Source organism: Pomacea canaliculata, linkage group LG6, assembly GCF_003073045.1.
Source record: "Pomacea canaliculata isolate SZHN2017 linkage group LG6, ASM307304v1, whole genome shotgun sequence".
NCBI classification, from domain to species: Eukaryota; Metazoa; Mollusca; class Gastropoda; order Architaenioglossa; family Ampullariidae; genus Pomacea; species Pomacea canaliculata.
In genome coordinates, this window is record NC_037595.1 from 23,824,368 (window position 1) to 23,844,807 (window position 20,440).

General features: G+C 40.9%; 1 protein-coding gene across 2 annotated transcripts in view; it reads right to left on the minus strand.

Moving 5' to 3' along the window:
- Positions 1 to 20,440, minus strand: part of LOC112567170 (relaxin receptor 2-like) — a 54,972-nt gene that overhangs the window by 26,449 nt on the left and 8,083 nt on the right. For both annotated transcript variants that reach the window (XM_025243747.1, XM_025243748.1), the window contains exon 2: positions 13,912 to 14,341. In XM_025243747.1, the coding sequence (XP_025099532.1) occupies positions 13,912 to 13,984 (73 nt within the window). In that variant the 5' untranslated portion in view covers positions 13,985 to 14,341. The remainder of the gene's footprint in view (positions 1 to 13,911; positions 14,342 to 20,440) is intronic.

Here is a 20,440-nt window from a genome sequence, read left to right on the forward strand (position 1 = left end):
TGCAGCCCTGCTTCACCCCGGTACTGACGTTGAAGGGGTCTGTGAGCTCCATGTCACAGACAACCTGGGATTTGAAATCGCTGTACAGCATTGCAATGACCTGAACAAGTTTTGCAGGGACTCCGTAATGCCTCAGGATCTTCCATAAGGACTCGCGGTGGATGCTGTCAAAAGCCTTCTCCAGGTCGATGAAATTGATGTACAGCGGTGTGTTCCATTCGTTGCTCTGCTCCAGAATCTGTCGCAGAATGAAGATGTGTTTCGGAGCAGGATCGCCCAGGGCGAAATCCTGCTTGCTGTGGTCGGAGGTCTTTCTCAAGAGTTGCCGTCAGTCTTGACAAAAACAATCTTGCTGAAGACCTTGCTGGTGAGGGAAAGAAGTGTTATGCCCCTCCAATTATTGCAGTCTCCAAGATCTCCTTTCTTGGGTAACTTGAAGATGAGCCCTGTCTTCCACGCAACAGGGACCTGCCCTGATTCCCAAATTTGCCTGAAGATTTCAGTCAGCTTGGGAGCTGTCACATTCACGTCTGCTTTCAACATCTCTCTGCTGTTATTCCATCTGCCCCTGGTGCTTTGCCGCTCTTCATTGTCTTGACTGCTGCTGTCACTTCTTCCAGGCTTGGTGGGTCTGTGCAGATGTCAAGGTCTATAGCTGCTGGCTGGATGTCTGCAAGCTGAGGGGGATCTGGTCTGTTCAGAACTGACTCAAAATGCTCCTTCCAGCGCTGTAGTTTTCCTGCCTCTCCCTCGACGACATTACCGTTCACGTCTTTCACTGGCACATCACTGTTCTTAAACCTGTTGTTTAGCTGTTTGTTTATCTTGTACAGTGTCTTCAGGTCATTTTTACTTGCTGCATTTTCTGCTTCATCTGCCAGTTTCTCTATGTGATATCTTTTGTCGGTTCTTGTCATCCTCTTTACCTCTTTGTTCAGTTTTGCATATCTTTGTCTGTGTTGTTCCTTCAGGCGTTCAGATCTCGTGCTGTTGATTCTTTGTTTGGCTGACTTTCTCTCTTCTATCTTCTTCCATGTCTCTTCTCTGATCCACTGTTCTTTCTTTTTCCGTTGGAAGCCCAGTATTTTCTCTCCTGATTCCTGTAAGACTCGATTGAAGTCGTCTAAGGTCATCTCTTGTTGGTCTCCTAGTGCCTGGAACCTGTTCTTTACTTCCATAGCAAAGGCCCTTTCGGTGGCTGGATTTTTTAGTTTGCCGGAGTCCACTCTCTGCTGACGTGCCTGTTTTCCTCGTGATCGACGCAGCTTCAGAGAAACTGTGGCTATCACAAGAGTGTGGTCACTGGCAATGTCTGCTCCTCTGTAGGCTCTAACATCTTGAAGTGAGCTCCTCCATTTTCGGTTGATGATGACATGGTCTATCTGGTTCTTTGTGATCCCATCTGGTGATGTCCATGTTGCCTTGTGGATGTCTTTGTGTGGGAAGAGTGTGCCTCCAATCAGTAGGTTGTTTTCTTCACAAAAGTCTGCCAGTCTCTCTCCGTTGTCATTGATGCTTCCGATTCCATGTTTGCCCATGACATGCTCCCTGCAGGTGTTGTCACTTCCCACCTTGGCATTGAGATCGCCGATGATGAGCAACATGTCGTGGGCTGGAACGCTTTCTGAGGCTGCCTGGAGCTGATCGTAAAAAGCATCCTTGTCTTCTGCCTCAGAGTCATTTGTTGGTGCATAGCAGGCTAGCACTGTCATCTTGGTGTACTTTGAATGGAATCTTGCTCTCAAAAGCCTGGGTCCATAAGGCTTCCATTCCAGCAGTGCCTTTTCCGTTTTCTTGTTGAGGAGTAGAGCTACTCCTTCAGAGTGCTGAGCGTCTGATCTTCCTGAGAACAAGATGGTATGTCCTGACGCTAGTCTCCTCTTTCCCGTGCCGGTCCATCTGACCTCACTGACTCCCAGGATGTCCAAGTTGTAGTTGTCAAACTCCTTGACTAATTGGAGCATCCTGCCAGTCTGGTACAAGGTCTGGACGTTCCAGCACCCCACCCTCAACTTCTGCCTCGGCTTCAGTAAATCCGCTGTCGGGGCGCCAGCTCCCTTTCGGGTTTGGCTGTCGTCCGTCATTAGTCCAGTCTCCTGGTGTGCTTCATTACCTTCGCCATCTGTGACGAGTTCTCTGGTTTTAGTTTCTGTAACAGGATTTTTTTTACATGGTGGGGTTGTTAGCCCTACCACAACCTATTTTACCTCTAGGTGAGGTGTCCACCTTAGTCGCCTCTTACGACATGCCTGGCTGGATGGCAGGGACCCTATTCTTGCAATGCTTGCTAGGCAAGCATACCCCGGGGTCCCACAGGGGCTAAGATATACACTCAAAAGGAATTTTAATTTCACACATTTGCACTTACATTCCTGTATACTTACAAATACACACAAGCGCGCGCGCACGTAAACTGTATAAAATGATTGAAACTGAATTAATGAACACCTAATTCTTTCTCTCTTCCTTCATCCCCTCAGGCGTCTTGTTGAAGTCACACCAGGGTCTGTAACCAGGCGAGACCCAGCCTGTAGACCTCACAATGGTAATGATGCTCACAATTGTTGCTTCTGCAGGTCTGACCTTTGACACAGACTGTCTGGCCTCAGTGCACAGGTCGGCAAAAAAAAAAAAAAGGTTTAGATCGTATCCCCTCGGGTCACACCGATAGTCTGCTAACCAGATTCTTATTCCGCGTACAAAATACAATTAAAATTGCGATTCTCTCCTCCCCTCTTAGAAGAACAGTTAAAAGATCTCTTAAAACTATTTCTGTGTTTTGCCAATTTACATCTGCTTATGGTTGAAAGCATCAAGGTCTGGTATTTCTGATAAAAGGGTGTCATTGCTGGGGATGGGCCACAAATTGGAATAAATGAGTTCCAAAAGATTTGTTTTTACTTATATGCACTCACAGATCATACTAAAACCTATTTTTTCTTTTCTTAAAAAGGAGTTTGTCAAGACCCAAGATGGCGGACAGATAAATCCTAAGCTTTTAAGAACACACGGTATAGGAAATAAAAAGAGAGACCTTTGACTCTAAAGCCCAGACAGGCAGCCTATAATTGTCTATGGTACAGTTGCCAGGATGTCTAGAAACAGAGGTTGAAGGACGTCAGACCACGACAAGAGAATAAGAAGAATCCCGCCAGAGTGCGCGAGCAGTCACGTGACGCCATGAGGACAGCCGCGGATACAGCAGCAAGTCTAGAGTGGACAACCAACAGCTTCGTCATCACACGGGGCTCTTGGGATGTCAGCATTTGAAATCCTGGAAATCCTATTATTATTATTTTATTATTCTTCCTAAAATAGCAAGCAGGAAGATTGCACTGCATCCTTCCCATGGCAACCAAATGCACAGACATCGTGAAATGATAAAACAATAATACCAATGTAATTTGATGATCTGTAGAGGACCAACATCTATTTCAGCTGACATGCTGCAGGCCGGTGGTGGCGCCTGGTGCCCAGACCGTTACAAGATGTGAGGTGAGTGGCTCACACAATATACGGTAGATGATTGCTTTTCATGAAACAGCCGACAAGCAACGGTCTCTCTGTGCCAACAGGTGGACACTAACTACAGGAGACAGCAAAGACTTAATCTTAAAAAATTAAACCTTTAAGTCTCTTCTAAAGGGACACAACTATGCGGAAAGGGAGAGAAGCAGCTTGTCATTAAAAGTAGTAGTGATTAAAGGATGTGTGGCACAAGAGACTCGTCAAACTCCTTTGATCGTGGTGAGTCGGAACTCGTTAGGTTATCGCCTTCCTCCTTTACATTTTCGTTTTACGAAAACAAACATCATTGATGAGAAGCAGAGAAATTATAGTATGTATGGGTACTTTAACGGACATGTTTGAAACCCAACAAACACATGCATAACAAGGATTCAGTCATTAATTCATCCAGAAAACTAATTTCCGGTTGAATTTTATGTTGCAGAAACTTTCAGATAATTTTTTTGGGGAATGCTGATGCTGCGAATAGGAAAAATATCATGTTCGTCCTCGATGCAGGAGAACTAGAAACTACTCTTCATTAACAAATAAAACACGAAGACACACACACAAGCAAATAAACAAAGCCAAATGACGGTTGACCTTTTAACAGGAAACAAATGATGTGGTGTGAATTTCCAAACCTGCGGTTTCCCTTCCTTCTAATCCACGAAACAGAATTAAAGACAATAACGGGCGAGGATAAATTGGGGTCGTTAGGTGAAACAGACATTAACGGCTGGAAGACGTTGTTAAGACGAAAATAAAGGTAGAAAAAAGGAAGATGAAGAAAAAGCTGCTTGGTGTGTTAGAAAGGAATCAAGAAAAAAAGACAAGAAAAAAAAAACAAATAAAGAAGAAAGAAAAACAGAAAGAAGGCAAGAGAGAACAGAAGAAATAAATAAAGAACTCTCAGGCATTCGTGATTATCTATCTAGTGTGTCATTATCGCAAAGGTACAAGAAACTGTGACAAGAGAAAATCTATTCTCATCAAAAGAAAGTGGATTCAAGATGTAACTGCAAAAGAAAAGTTTTTGAAGGACGTATGCCGACCATATTAACCTGTTAGATGGACTCAATCATTCTTTTTCCAGAGAATTTAAAAAAAATGCTAAGATTATTGTTTGGTTGACAGAGTGTGACGTCAGAATGTTCATATAACGAGAACTTATTCTTTCGCCTGGAATATTTATTACTGAATTATGCACGCGGTAAAAACACAGGTATGACAGGTACACATAAATCATTCTAACCACACATAGTTTTGTAGGTTACAAACATCCTTCTACATTTCACACATATCATTCTACGTCACACACTTATCGCTGTACGTCACACACATTATAAACAGTCAATTTCTTTCTACGTCACACCTTATTTTAGACCACAATATTGTTCTTCGTCACACACATTCTACGTCACACATCATTCTACACCACAATATCGTCACACACCTTCCACGTCACACACATCATTCTACACCACAATATCATTCTACTTCACACATCATTCTACACCACAATATCACTCTACTTCACACATCATTCTCCATCACACACATTTCACTCTACGTCACAAAGACTGTTTCATCTCTTTCTTATTCTCGACAGTACAAACTCTACGTCACATTTCACTCTACGTCACAAAGACTGTTTCATCTCTTTCTTATTCTCGACAGTACAAACTCTACGTCACATTTCACTCTACGTCACAAAGACTGTCTTTCGCATCTCTTACTTATCCCCGACAGTACAAACTATAAACTGAGTTTACACTAGAATTCAACCGATCCCCATCCATAATACAAGAGCATCGAGGTTCGATTCCTATCAAAAACGAAGTCAGCAACGTGCACCTTTCACCTAACCTTCTGAATCACAAACATCTTACCGGAACCATACCTGCGGCAAGTGACCTCTTGTCATCAGACAACAGACAGGAAGTGCCTGCCTGACGTCAGTCAGTGTCAGTCGCTTGAAGCCAGTTGATGACGCATGATAAAGACTCCTGCAGGAGGCGCCACGGGTGACCAGGGGGCTAGACAAATTAGTTCTGGTGGAAGCACTGCGAGGTAATCGCGGAGATTTCCTACGTGGCCCCCAGACACGGACAATGGCGCCAGGGAAATGAGTCGGCAGAAAGTTCCAGCAGCGAACTACATGAATCACCGTTAGTTTTTATGGCCGTTTGTCTGTAAGCTCAGAGAGCGTGGACACCAAACGACCAAAAGACAACGCCAAGACTGGGTGTAGTATCACGTGACAGGCAAGTATACCCGACTATTGTAAATACCTTTTGTTCGGCACTTTAACACAAGTGGGTTGTCCGTGATGTAGAACACGCAAACTTCCTCCTGGATACTAAAATAAAAAGGATTTTGCGAGATTATTTTCGTCTCTCAGGGCAATTATGCCGTTACTGCCTGGTGACGTGCCAGTCTGGGGGGAGGACTGATTTATTCCGTACTTGTAGGTTTTTAGTTCATAAAACATTCTTAGCACGTCTCCCTCCCAGTGATGTGTCTATCGTCGGATATCCTGCTGCCCCGACGTATTAGTTCCTGTCTGTCTGTCTGTCTGTCTGTCTGTCTGTCTGTCTGATTAAACATTTAACTTATTTATTGCCTAATGAATTTATACTTGCGTTTGTCGGAGTATCGCATGAATGTGCGCAAACAAGAAACAAAAGTACATGCAATATCTCTTGATACTCGCTGGATCACATGAGTTAAATCAACAATCCAATCTCTATGTATTCACGTGTTTTATATCATCAGATATGAAAAAGACAATAATTAAGTTTTCTTCATTTTTTTTAAAAAGAAAAAGGATTAAGCAACCCACCACCAAGGTCTGAAAGTTTGACTCTTAGTCTCAGGGCATAATTACAATTTTTCACTAATACAACAATAAATTACCATGCTGTGGTGTCCGTTATTGACGTTGAAGTCCCTTGATGACAGTGGGTGAAAATATTTATTAGTTCACTTTTGTCGGCTTATTAGACCAATATTTTAAGACAGTCTACAGTGGGGGGCTTTCTCGACCAAACCTTACACTGCTTGACTGAAACTGTCTGCGAGCTGTGCCAGTGGGAGGGCACTCAAGCGGAAAGTCCTGGACGCCAGGGTACACTAGGGAACAGCCTTAGTGGACAAGGGTTGTGATTCTGGTGTAAGCAAGCCTGGGTGCTCTCGCTTGATTGCCACGAATAAGTTGTTTAAATGGTTGGCTCTACCATCCAGCAGACAACGGGTCAAGAAAATGTAGGAAGCTGAGAGACAAATTTGTTCCAAAAGATTGGAGACAAGAAATTATATCTAAATGAGCAATAATGTAAGGATGTAAATTACACCATCCTATCCTCTACAGATTCAGGTCCTCCTTTCTTTCTCAATCCTGCACCACTCCACCTGTCTCTTTAGGGATCCAAACTCTTTTCGACTGCCTGTAGGCGATATCAATTTTAACCAAAAATAAACATCTTAATACATGACCTATGACCTGTATAAAATAACCTCGTGACACCGAAAACAGCTTTAAAAGTTTGACGAGGTTTTCTTCTGACAAGAACTTTTTTTCCTTTGAAAGGACAACGGTTTCGTAGATCGTTATTGCAACAAAGCCCAAGGCTCAAGACAGAAACTTTTAATTAGTTTTTTTCAGACATCTGCACCAAATACTTATGTCAACTTTATAAAGGAAGAGAAACTGTGTCAAAGTTATTTCTAGTTACAAAGAGAGGAAGAGTTGTCTGACCGACTGGAGTGTAACTACTCTCCGTGTTTTTCTTCTCCTCCACGTCTTTGTCAATGGAACTTTTTGAATCTGATCCGTTAATCTCTGCTTTTTGTCTCGCCACCAGACTGTTTCCTCTATGTCCGACTCTTGTTATTTTCTTTTTTATTGGCTTTGGTCTCTAGAGCAATAATAAACAAAGCTTGAATGATCTAAGTAAACAAGACAGAATCGTCTTTCGATGCCAAGTCCTGGCTCAGATGTTTTTGTCTTGAAGAAGCTGCAAAGTTCGAGCAAGTCAGTGGATTAGTGGTTGAGTGCGGAAATGACTGCCAAAAACTGAATTTATAAACAACAACAACAACAACAACAAGAACAACAACAACAACAACAACAACAACCACAACAACAAAAATTAAACGCAGCCTAGTTCTTGTAGCTAAAACAAAACTCGAGATTTTCAGACGAGTGGACATGACATCTTCCTCTCTTTTTAACTAGAAATGAAGCGAGAACAAATGTGTTTGAGACACTTCGGAAATTTGAGGATTCAGCATGTTGTCTGTTCAGATGGTTTTAAGAGAAGTTGTCCATTCACCGAGCAACCAAGACTAGCTATTTCATCGTACGAGGACCGGATCTAGACATTTTCGTACGGTTTTCTAACTCCACATGCAACATCTGTTGAGAGAGATAGAGAAAAAGAGAGAAAAATTACAAGAACAAAACCGATTAATTGATGAAGTTTTTCTATTGCCTGTTCTAGGAATCTTGTCTTTGTCCTTTTCTATTCATATTTTTTCTCAACAAACCGTCGATTTGAATTGTTTAGCAGTGCACTTTCTTCAGAAGTGTGACAAAATTCGGAAAAACAGATAAAAAAAAGTACAGTAGAACATTATTATTTCTTAAAAGGAATTTGGTCAACTACAGTAGCTGGCGTTTTTGCCACATTGCTTTTCTTCTTAAAAAATAGTTTTTATTATCCTTTCTGAACTTCCTGTCGGCTATCATGTAAATATTTAGCAAAGCAGCCTCGCAGGTAAAGTTAGAATTTTTTTATTTTTGTCCTCTCCTTTCAACAGTTTTTGCCAAAGTTATTTTTTTACAGTAGAAGACATATTAATTTTGAAAACTGAAGATGCATTTGCTCTCTTACATTAGTTTTTTTCATCTTCAAATAACTTTTACCCGAAAGTCTCACATCCAGTACTAAAACATCTCGAAGACTCCAAAAAGACAATCTCCATTCATTTAGCGGTATATCAAAGGGATTGTGCAGATATTAATTTTCTCAAAGTCGCGGGCAGTAAATAAACCATATTCTCTAAGCCATAGAAGCTTTTGTAGATTTGAAGCAAAATGTGAGAAGAAAAAGAACAGAAGATACCCACAAAGAAAAAAGACTGAAGTATTTTATTACGGGTAGGATTAAAAGACTTTTCACGCACTGCGAAGCACTTGAAAAGTCGAAGGGAAAAAATGATGAACTGGTAAAATTCTGTTCTTAAAAGGGGAGGTGAGCGAAAGAGGAAGGTTAGAAAGTACAAAAGAAGAAAGGAGAGAGAGAGTGGGAGGAAAAAAAGGAACTTATATTTTTTAGAAAGAAACTAATGCTTTTAAGGTATTCAAGATGGCGGCTCCTCGTTGTGCGACATCTGTAACTCTAGAATCTTTTCATCAGAGAGATGAAAAAATCAGGAAGACATCGCTGTTTTTGATGGAAAACAGAACTAATGAGAACATTAACGTCTCTTAGTTTTTAAGAGTTGGGGGTTATTCGGTCCTCCTCCATGTACCTTTAACAATTGATATTTCTGCTAAACTGTCTTAATATTCTTCGTAAGCAGTAAATATTTTATTTTCTGAAATGTTCTTGTTGGCTTTAAGTAAAAAAAATTTTACAGCAAGAATACGCCAGCTGTCAGCGATCAAGAAAAAAATGTTGTTATTGAGTTGTTATTGAGACTTGTATTGCAGGTGCGGGTTTGACACTGTCCACAAAGCAGGACAAATGGAAAATCCTGAACAAGAATGAAATGATTGTTGAACGTGACTGTGGACAATTATCTCGAGCTTCTTGTCGTGTTGTGTATCGCTGGACGTGGTCCATTGTATTGTACACCACGCGATGTCGATGAGGGGGGATGATGGAGCTAGGGGGAGGGTAGAGAAGACGAAGAGCATCTATATAAGTAACAATGATGTGGCCAATAGACAAAGCACAAGAGGTATACAATGTCAAGTTCTTAGTTGAAGAAGTTTGTCGAAACGTTTTTGATTTCTTCGTAGACTTGCGTGAGCCTTTAATCAGACGGTTGGGGTGGGCTTTAGCTACCCCCACATAAAGCTTTTGTTTTCCTCTCAAAGATTTCAGTTCCTGAATTTCTCTGTTCATTCCGTTTGTTTGCAGTTTGTCCCCCTATCGCTCGCTCCTGGGGCAGTAAAAGGTCGATTGAGGCCAAACTTTATAAAGACTTCATAGACGATAAAGACGACATAGAAAGTTGGGGTCAAGGGGGCGCAGTAGAATGATTCGTATGGTGACTGAACACCCTCGCCTTGTCTAGATTATTGTCCCTTGGGACATGATTTACAGATTGACGAAAAGATTGTGTGTACCACCTAAACTGTCGCCGGGCTGTCAAAGACGGGAGGACACACGCATCTAACGGTCGTGAATACGTACTACTAAGACATCAATCCCTTTCTTTAGCTTTTCTGTCTTCACTCACACACGATACAAGCAGCCATCAATGTGACAGTCTCATCACAGAGTATCCATTCACGTGACAATTCATTAAAGGGAGACAAGTTAATGGGACAATAGATTCCGTGGGGGACACGTCAACGTGACAGTATGCCACATCTTTTCGTTAATGAAAGGGAAAACGAAACAAAAATTTCAAAAGACCTCTCAGTTCATTTAGCGATACATCAAAGGACTGGTGCAGCTGCTAATTTTCTCGAAGTAACGGCAAGTAGGTCAACCGTATTGTGTACGACAAAGAGGCTTTGGCAATGTTGAAGGAAGGTAGACTTTTGCTTGAAAAGATTCTTTTATTTACAAGACCTTTTTGATCTTGAACACCGTGAAAGGACAGAAATGCAAGTCAAATTTTTCAAAGAAAAAGAGAGAAGGGGATTCCAACAGATGGGCGACCATGTTAGTCTCTTTAGAGAAAAGTTTAAATTAACCGGAGGGCACCGATGTAGTTAGAGTGGTGGTGTCCTCGAACCTCCCCTAGTCGACTCAACTGTCAGGAAGAAGCATCAGACTCCTCATACAGCTGTGGACAAATAAAGCTGAGCGATGGAGAGATGTCCATTCTCACAAAAAATAGACTTTGAGAAAATTGCGGCGCTAACGACCTAAAAAAAGTACCTTAAGTTAAAAATGGAAGAAAAAAATTTAATATACATGTTCAATTCACACATCGAGAGGTAGTTGCTGTACGTTTATCAGGCTGAAATGCATAAAAAGATCGAACACGTGGGGAAAATGGAACCGGTGAAGCCAGAGGAATCCCAACCTCTCCCCGCTACACCTAAATGGCGCATTTTCACAAACACCAATTTCCTTTCTTGTCTGGGCCTGGCTCTCTGATGCCAAGATGTAACTTCCTCTCACACAGGTTACGCCGACATCAGGACATCAGGACATGGCCAACGGTCAACAACGACATTTCACGCTTCGCCGCAGAGTCCCCGAAGACCGGAAGTGCAAACGTGTCGTTCATTATTGTTGCTTCAGTCCTCGCACGCAACTGCTAACGGTTGAGGCGTGCGAACACAGAAACATTCGATTAGACTGAGCCTGACTGACCACCACACCTGCACAGGTGGAAACAAAATGGAAGCTAGATATTGGAAACAGAGGAGTTCGAGTTACTTCCGGTGTGATGACGTGACCAGACCCACGTGATCGTGACCTTTTGTTTCTTGATTGACAGTTCCTGGCTGCTGAAAACATTCTGGGATGGAGAGAGTTATTTTAACAAGATGTGAATATCGCGTATACGAGAAAAATACAGAGACAGGTAGAGGCATTTGCGCCACAATTCACTCTTCAGCAGGTGTACCACATAAACAAGTGATATTATGGGATGCGAATGGTTAAACGTAGCATTTGAAATAATCACCGTACCTAGCTATCCTCCCTGATATGTCTGCGGCCCAAAATTCTTTTCTCTTCTTCTTGCTCTCCACCGCCAACTGTTAGTCTTTCTGCTACCTTCCTCTAGCTGGTCCCTAAAGGTTAACATCATATTCAACTCCTACATATTTCATACCCATAACCACATCGGAACATTCAGAAAAAAGGCAGTTGAAGTGAGAGTGAGAAATGTGTGTGTTAGATGATGAGAAAGAGAATTTTTGTTGGTCTACGAAGGTTCCATCGGCGCTGTAATGTTAGCAACACCTTTGCTTTCAGTGGGGAGCACGATGATCTTTACAGCTACCCTGCCCTCCATCGCCACACCCTGACACATGTGACATCGCTAATGAAACCGTTAAGTGGATATTCCAAACTTATAGTTCAGGTAAGCAGGTGACATTTTCATTCGTATCTAGAATTTGCCTGGCTTTTCCTCCACATCCGTTGTATCCGTTGTAAATTGACTCTAATTCTGGTCTAAGAAAAAGACAGCAGATGTTTCTAAATAACATCCATGGATAAAGTTCTCTCACGCAGGCAAATTAAAGTCTGAATTTCTTTCTACCCAACTCTTTGAAATGTACACAAGAGACGGGGAGGGGATGGAGTTCAACATTTCAGGAGATTTAAAGGTCTTGTGGGATGAAACAGAAGAACAGAGTGAACATGATAAAAAAATATTAGTTCCAAAACTCTGACGAATACTCATTCATTCTTGATATACAAGCCTTCACCCATCACCAAACACAAAAAAGGTTTAAAAATCCCGACAGACACCAGACAGGACAAAGATACTTCTGTGCTGTCAAGGCCACCACTGGGACCCTATGTTAATTGATATGCCATTAAAAAAATTGCTCCCTCCAGACATTTAAGAAAAACAACGTTCGCCAATTTCCAGTGTAGTTCTCTCGGCGCAGAAAATGGCTTCCCACTGGCCATCAAACACTCCTCATAAAAAGAAGTAGCCAAAAAAATAATAATAAAAATGAAAATAAAAAATAAATAAAATAAAAACATTGCGCTCTTCATTCTCACAGACAATTAAGTAGGATGGGGTCGATCCTTGAACGGAAATCTCTTTTATTTTTAACCCCCAGAGTACTGCTATCTTCGGGTTTCTCGTTGCTAGAGCAGCGGCACGGCTAAAAAGATAAGACAGAGTAGATGGTTGGGGGGAATGTATTGGAGCAGTGAGATTTGGATACCGAGCACAGCTTGCCGGGGGGCCACGACCCCAAACGGAGGTAAAAGCCCGTTGTTATCTTGGCCGAGGCTGGCTTTTAGAGAAAATTAAAGTTAGCCAGGCGTTTATTGGTGTTCTGTCGTGTTCTTTCGCAGTGCACACGCAAGTGTGGATGAATCGAAAGTGTTTCTGGACACGTGTGTGTGGATCTGGAAGATAGGAGACGGATGACCACTAAGGGTTGGGAGTCATGTGCGATGGTAGGTGTTTGAGGGGTCAGTCAAGTTGACCTTTATCCTCTCGGGAAAAGGACTTTAAGGAGGTTTTGTACCCTTGGGGTTGGAGCAATTGGTGGGAAAGGTTTACGGATGAAGGAATGGTCGGTCTAGTGACTGGAACAGTCCTCCAGCGCAGCCAGCAACAACTGGTACTTAAACTTTCAGTCAAGGTGAGACAGATGGTGATAAACCTTGAAACAGTCAACCTATCCATTAGTTGAAAACCAAAGTCTCAGTGAAGAACAGATCACCCCAAGGGGATGTTAGCTCAAAATCTCATAATGGATGTTCCCACCTCCGACAATCTACACGGCTTTAATGACTTTTTAAAATTTCACAAATAATTTATTCAATTAATCAAGTTTCAAATTTTAAGGCTTTACGCGAGTCAGCTCTATAAATCTTTTCTAAAGATTAGCTTCATCAAAAGGACAGAACAGGAATTTATTAAAAATCCTGCAGAAACCAGCTGTCAATACACATAATTGTCTAATTTCTTTTGTTATTCACCTTTATGCCCCGAGAGTTGACATTTCAAACTACATTCTTGCAGATAACTTGCGGTGTAAATCACACCGCGTGGCCAAGTGTTTGTAGTATGATTAGCCAGATTTTTGCGTTTTTAAAATGCTTAAAAAACGGCTATGTGTCAAAATTATAGCAGCTATCGGATGTTGCCTGAAGCTTGCTGAAGGTCTAATCATATAAAGCTCGGCACAGGCCTCCAGCAAAGTTCATTCTTGTTAAGGTCCTCTAGGGACCCAGAAAGCTTGCCCATCCATGTGAACACTTCTATCTTCAACTACGCATTTTTGTTTGTATACCTGCTTGTGTTTGAAATAGGATTGGGTTGTTGTTTTGTGCCGTTTCTTCAACATGTTTACCTCTCTTTTGTTGACGGTTAACATCTTCACCTAAGTATCATGTCGATACTTTTTCTGTTCCTCCCTAAGAGTCAGATTAAAATAAACACGAACACGCATGCACATTTTCACATGTATATGTTCACGTACACCAGCACACACACAACCGACATACTCACCGCACGCAATGACAACAGCTGCAGCAGCGGCAACCATGACGACCACGCATGCGCAGTACGGGTGTCCTGACATAAAACCCTCAGGAAGATGCTCGACTGTTTCCACTTCTCTCCTCTCTTGTCTCCTCCTTAACGGATCCTGCTATCTCCAGACCTGCTTGCTGCTAGTCGATTGTGTTTTACGGATGCTCGGAAACATCTACAATCCACATTCCTCGACTGGAGAAGTCCACCGATTGTTCGTGAATTAAAAATCTCAATCTTGGTCTGATGCACCTTTTTTTATTATTATTTTCTCAACGAGGGCGTTTCCTCGGAGGAAGCAGAAATGTTGCTTGAAGATGGTTGCCAAGTTCAGTAACCTTTTTCAACTTTCTTCACGGATCTTGAGTGACAGCCAGAAACTTTCTGCTGAGATGTCAGTCGGTTTCTGGAAACGAGAAGCAAAAAAATAGAAGGATGCTTCAAATTAGAATGGCGGGCGAGTGTGGTTGCGCCGCTGGTTAACATTTAGAAGGCGATAAAAGAAAGAAACACTAAAGAAAGGACGAAAGAAATAGAGAAAGCTGGTGAATTAGGGATAGGGGCAGAAAGAAAAGAAGAGTTTTAAAGAAAGAAGAAAGGAAAGAAATAGATAATTACAAACAATCATTTGTAGAAAGATAATTTTTTTTTATTTATCATTCACCTACATACATTCCTTTCTTTCGAAAATTAGTTTTAAAGGTGAACAAAGATTCAAGAGGATATGATAAAAATAGATGACCAAGATAAACTGAGAAGGTTGCAATCTATTTCAAGAGAAGGATGTACAGAAAATGACTTTGTAATAGAAAGTTTAGAAGTCGTTGGCATATTTCTGTTTTTTGAAATTACTTTTCTCGACCCCTTCACAGTTCCATCAGTGCAACCCAAACAATTTTTCTTGTTTTGCACACGCTCTTCGTATTTCTTTCCCTTGAGATAATGTTTGAGAGGGCTATCAGTCATCAGGTCCCTCTGTTTACAAATTCTTTGTTTACTATCTTCTTTCCGTGACTTATTAGCATTTAAATCAGGGTTTTAAACCAAATTTCTTTCTGAAAGTTTCTCTTAAACTCTGTTTTCTGGTGAGCTGACGGATGTGTTTCATTTTCTATCAGTTCCCCGACTCAACATGTTTTGTATTGTGTTCTTCATTACTTCTCATTTCTCTGTTCACTCTTTCTTGCTATATCCTGTTGGGCTTTTCCTTTGTACTGCTCTTCGCGATCTCTATCGTTGAAAGGATTGTGATTGATTCTCTTGTTTTGCTCTCTGGCTCTTATTAAAGCATTTACAATACAAGACCTTTGATACGGAAGTCAAAATGTAAGACTAGCTCATATTATTTTACATGTTTCAGATGAGTTGGGAGGTCAAGTCGACCTGTTCTATCAAAATGTGGCTGCTTTCAATGCTATCATATCCTACTCTGCATTATTTCCACTTTTTCATGTTCCCATTATTGTAATTTTCTCAATCTGTAATATTTGTCAGGTAAAAAAAAACTTTTCATGAATTTCAAAATTTTATTATCATTTTTAAAATTCTGCCTTAATATTAGAATAATGCTTGTTTGCAATATTTTTCTCACAATGTTTAAGGAAGCTCGCATATTTACTACTTTTGAGGTGGAAGATAAGTTAGCTGCCTTCTATCAATATCTTTTTTCATATATGGCAAATAATTAATACCGTTTAAACCCTTTTAGCATTTGTTTAACCTTTTCAAGGAAAATGTCAAGTAATTACCTTTTACTTGTTCAAGTAAGTCTAGCGATAGGAATGTCTATATGTTTCTATAGACTAATTGAAAATAGCTGTATCCTGAACTACTTTTTTCTATAGAAGACAAACATTGCATGAATTTTTTTGTTCTTTGTTTAAAACAAGTGGAGCAGGTAAAGGTTATGGGTTCTTTGCTGTCAAATACCCTTTTTATCTCCTCAACAGATATAGTCAAGGGAAATTCTACGCTATTCTTACATGATTAATGAGTTCGATCATCAAAGATACTCTGTCAGACCCAATCCTTCTCACCAATCCCGTTGCTGTCTAGATAGGCAAAAGGTCAACAAGACTTCATCAATAAAAAAAGGAACAGGCGTCTGCTTCTACGACTTGGCTGCAAGGAGGACAATGCATTGCACTACAATACTTCTTAGGAAAGTGAAACATCAGGGGAGTCTACCCTGCAAATGAAGAAGTAAAAGGTCAGGAAGAAGCCCCATCATGTGGGACAGCCTCCAACGCAACTCCAGATGTCGATTAGAAGACCTTTATCAGCAGACGATCCAACCTTCAGCTTTCATTCTATGACAAGGCGTGCAGACAACACAGGAAAACAAAGTTTGTGAAGTGGGAGGACAGATGCCACTCACACACCACCTTCACCTCACCTACACGGACGTAAAATAATTAATGAAAAAACCCTTTCACATCAAAGCAGCAGCTCATTACACAGAACAAAGTAGAAACTATTCCCCGTTCTCAAAGCAAACATTAATGGGGCTTTGGTACAAAGATTTTTTTCTGACCTCTCTGGTTTGACATCCAAGGGCTAAAAAATTTGACTTCTTCGAGAAAATGGGGTTTCATCCTTTTTAAGAGTATGTCAACGGTGAGTAACCCTCAGAATCTGTTTTTCTTTGCGATGTTTGAACTCTAACAGAAAATATTTTTTTTCCACAAACGACTGGCTGATTTATAGTGATGAAACGTGGATAGGCTAAAACAACGATTTAAGATGGGCTCTGAGAGCTTTACGACACTTTGAAAGCCTTTGCTCGCCCTTAAAACTTGTTTATGTTAAAAGTAGGATTGTTTCCATGCTATCTCTGACTTCTGATGTTGTCTTTGGCCAAGAACAAATGGGCAGATAACAAAGCAAGAGAATAGGAGATTCCTTAATTAATACAATTAGTCTTTCCTCGTCAGCTCTAAATTTTTCTTGGGCTACGAAGCACACACAAATAAAAAAAAATCTAAAGAAATATTAATATAAACATGAAGAAACAAAATCTTAAATAAGAAGAAATTATCTTCTCACGAAGACATAAAAATAAAAATATATAAGAAAGAAGGAAAAGGTCGAAGAAATGAGAACTGGATGAAAAAAGATAGATACAGGAAGTTCAAACGAAAGAGATAGAGAAACAAGACAGCAGGAAAAAAAAGAATTAATAATAAAAACGATAACGAACGATAGAAAGATTAAAAAGGAGAAAAAAAAATAAAAAAGGTAGAACGAACAAACGAATGGAAAAAAGACAGCAAGAAAAAAAAAAAATTAGAATCTTTCCAAATTTTCTTCAGGTACTAATTTTCTTGTCCATCGGCTCTTCAGCGGTTTCTGATAACACAGCAGGTTTAAAACTCTTCTAGGTGAATGGTTTATTCTTCACACCATCCCGCTCAGTGTTCAGTAATTGCTTTTGTTAGTGCAAACGAACTGATTATCTGGCATCTTAAAGTTCACTTGTCCATTGGTCTTAATCTTGCGAACACTTCCCGCTTGCATCTCATAAATGCTGCTGATGCTAGTTAAATTATACGATGGAAAAGTTCGGGCACGGAAACCCGTGGCTAAGTTAGGCCAAAATTGCAACTCCCACTCTTACAACCAGAAAAATCAAAACAATTCTATTCTTGGTTAAGATAAGAGTGTGTGTGTGTGCGCGCGCGCATTGGGTATTGGGTCGATTGGGAAAAGTACATTGCGCCTCACAGGTATCGAACCGTCTCACAAGTGTGCCTCCGGCGTCGAACACTAACGCTGTTGCCACTCGGCTACCCGCTTTCCAAAAAGCTAAAAAGCTAAAGCCCATCTCCAGTGGCAGAATACTGGTAATATTTACAAATCTCCCCCCAAAAAACTGCAACTCAGACATCATAAACACTTCTATTTCATGATGGTTTATCGCTCTTTTCAGTGATATTTTCATTTTAAAGCTGACAGATTTATCGTCTGCAACTTGTTCAATGCTGTCTGTAGGAAAGCCGTTTGAAGAGCACTTTTGATATCTGACTCCTTCCCCATTCCCTCCTTCTTCCCACTCCACAAGTCCCTTGCACAAAACGTGGGGTTAACACTTAACCCCCGGCCACATCGTTTCCGTGGTCGCCATAGCTACCGACTCCGGACATCTTTCACATCGGCAACGAATTTCGCAAAACTTTCAATGCTTCTTCCATGTCAACCACAGGAAAAAGAAGTGGATTCCGAAGCTTTGCGAAAGGAAAAAGAGAGAGCAGAAACCGGCTTCATCAATCAACTCGAAGCGGAGGTCGAAAAACAAAAACAGATTCTAACCAAAACATGAGAGCTATTAACTCCATTACTGGATGTCACTTGCATTTATGTTCAAAGTTCTTTGTCATTTCTTTAAGTCTTCGTCATGCGGAATCTCTTCACAAATTTTGCAGAATGGGGAAGATGGGGTGAACTTTGAGGAGTGTGATTCTTTGGAATCCAACGGAACCGGTGCTTTAAACATTCAGGAGTCTGTTCCCCTTCCTCCCAACGCACACTGTAATAAGACTTTACTGTCTTCTGCCCACAATAGATACATTTTCTGTGTTCAAAACTCTTATGAGTAACTAAAAAAAATTAAATTAAATTAAAAAAAAAATACAGTCACACCTTACATACATATCCACTCACACTGACACAGATGCCCTCAGGGACTATTGTTAGAGGCACACCACGGTTAGTGTTACATGCTAGGGATAAAAAGCTCGCTTCATTTGCTAGTCCTGTTTATAAGTCATATCATAGTTGGTAATCTAACTTGGACTTGGCAAAAAATCTCCTCTAGGACGAGAGTTGTCTACATCCACAACCAGAGGCAGTTGGACATGGGGATGTGTCGGGATAGAGGGATCTTTGATCATACTCACAGCTTTTAACCCCACAACCCTGGTCTACAGATCACCTGATACTCTTGATGACATTTTGACTACCCTGAAGCTTTATCCTTAATGGAGAGAAAGCTGCACCACACAGACAGACTGAATGTTCTTTACACTGAACACGAGAAAGCTCTCATTAAACCACGAATTTCACTTCTTTACATGAAACCGATCGCCAACGAATCCTCGTTCATGACCTCAGAAAACAATGTTGTCTGCAGACTTAATTAAGAATGGGGCACAGCTGGGAAGTCTGTTCAGTAGGTGTAATAGTATCGGAGACAGAAGACATCCTGCAGAGCTTCTGTATTTAGGATCAGTGTGTTGGAAACTGTGTCATCCACCACAAGATGGCTATTTGCAGTCTGTACCCGAGAAACTTTCTCATTCACAGCAGTTGATGCTCGGACACCAAGTTATAGTAAGTGTGGGTCAATTGAGTTGAAGAAGGAGGAAAAGGGAAGGAATAGAATGAAAGTGTATGTACCAGTGCTGTCTAGATAACTTGCAGGTTGTAGAGAATCAAGCAGGCACCACTCACTCCTCTCTTTGGTCTCTATGTTATATGTTCATCGTGCATTTGTATTATAAAAGCAAACATTTCGTTCACGCATACATATTTTACACAGATATTCATTATAAATACACATTTAAGGTGATGCACATATTTTGAGGATAGAAGAACTGATGGAAGGAACAGACGAAGAAGAAGATGCATATAGCTTACAAGTGACAGGTACTTTCAGAAAATAACTCTTGATGAAAAAGGGAAATGCGAATTGCAGCTGCCCAGTTGTCATTAAAAAAACCAAAACAAAATAAATTTAAAAAAAAAAGAAAAAAAAGGAAAGGAAAGAAAAGAAAAGTTGAAATTAGTCCAAGTCATGTTGACAGCAGACCAGTCGGACTTAGAGTGCAGTGACTGACCTTAACGACAACTGGCACGACTCCAACAACTCATGTAAGGCCAGCAACATATATATAAATATTTATATTCTTTTAGGCTAAAAGTCTTTAAGTACGAGCATCCTTGTAATACGACGGACACATAAGAATAACATCGAGTCCTTGGAGTACCATACGGCGAGAGCTCTGGTATATATATCCTTTGGTCGTACACTCATGTATGGAAACACATTCACATCCGCTAGGACACCTGCATCCCGACTTACACACACACACATGCAAGCACGCAGACATACAGACAAAATATTCACACACAAACGTAATGAGATGTTTCAGGATCCTCCTCGTCTCGAAACGATCCTCACCGCTCTTCCAAGAAAAGCTTTCATGTGTGACCAATGCTTTATTGATCACAAGGAAAGAAGAAATATAAAAATACAATATTTCTTCTGCTGAGTCGCTGTGTGCCAAAGTATAATTAATGCTCTATTCATAAGTGTGGCCGCCATGACAAACTCTCGACCACCAAGTAGCATCCTACATCCCCCAGGCTCCTATATTTACACTGGGGGACGGAGCGTGTAGTGTTATCGTAAACAATTTAATGCCTCGGTGGAGACTGATGCGATTACTTTGAGTCTGCTGCGGCAGAGGTGGAGGGGCTGAGTTGGGGGAGTAGATACAAGGAGTCA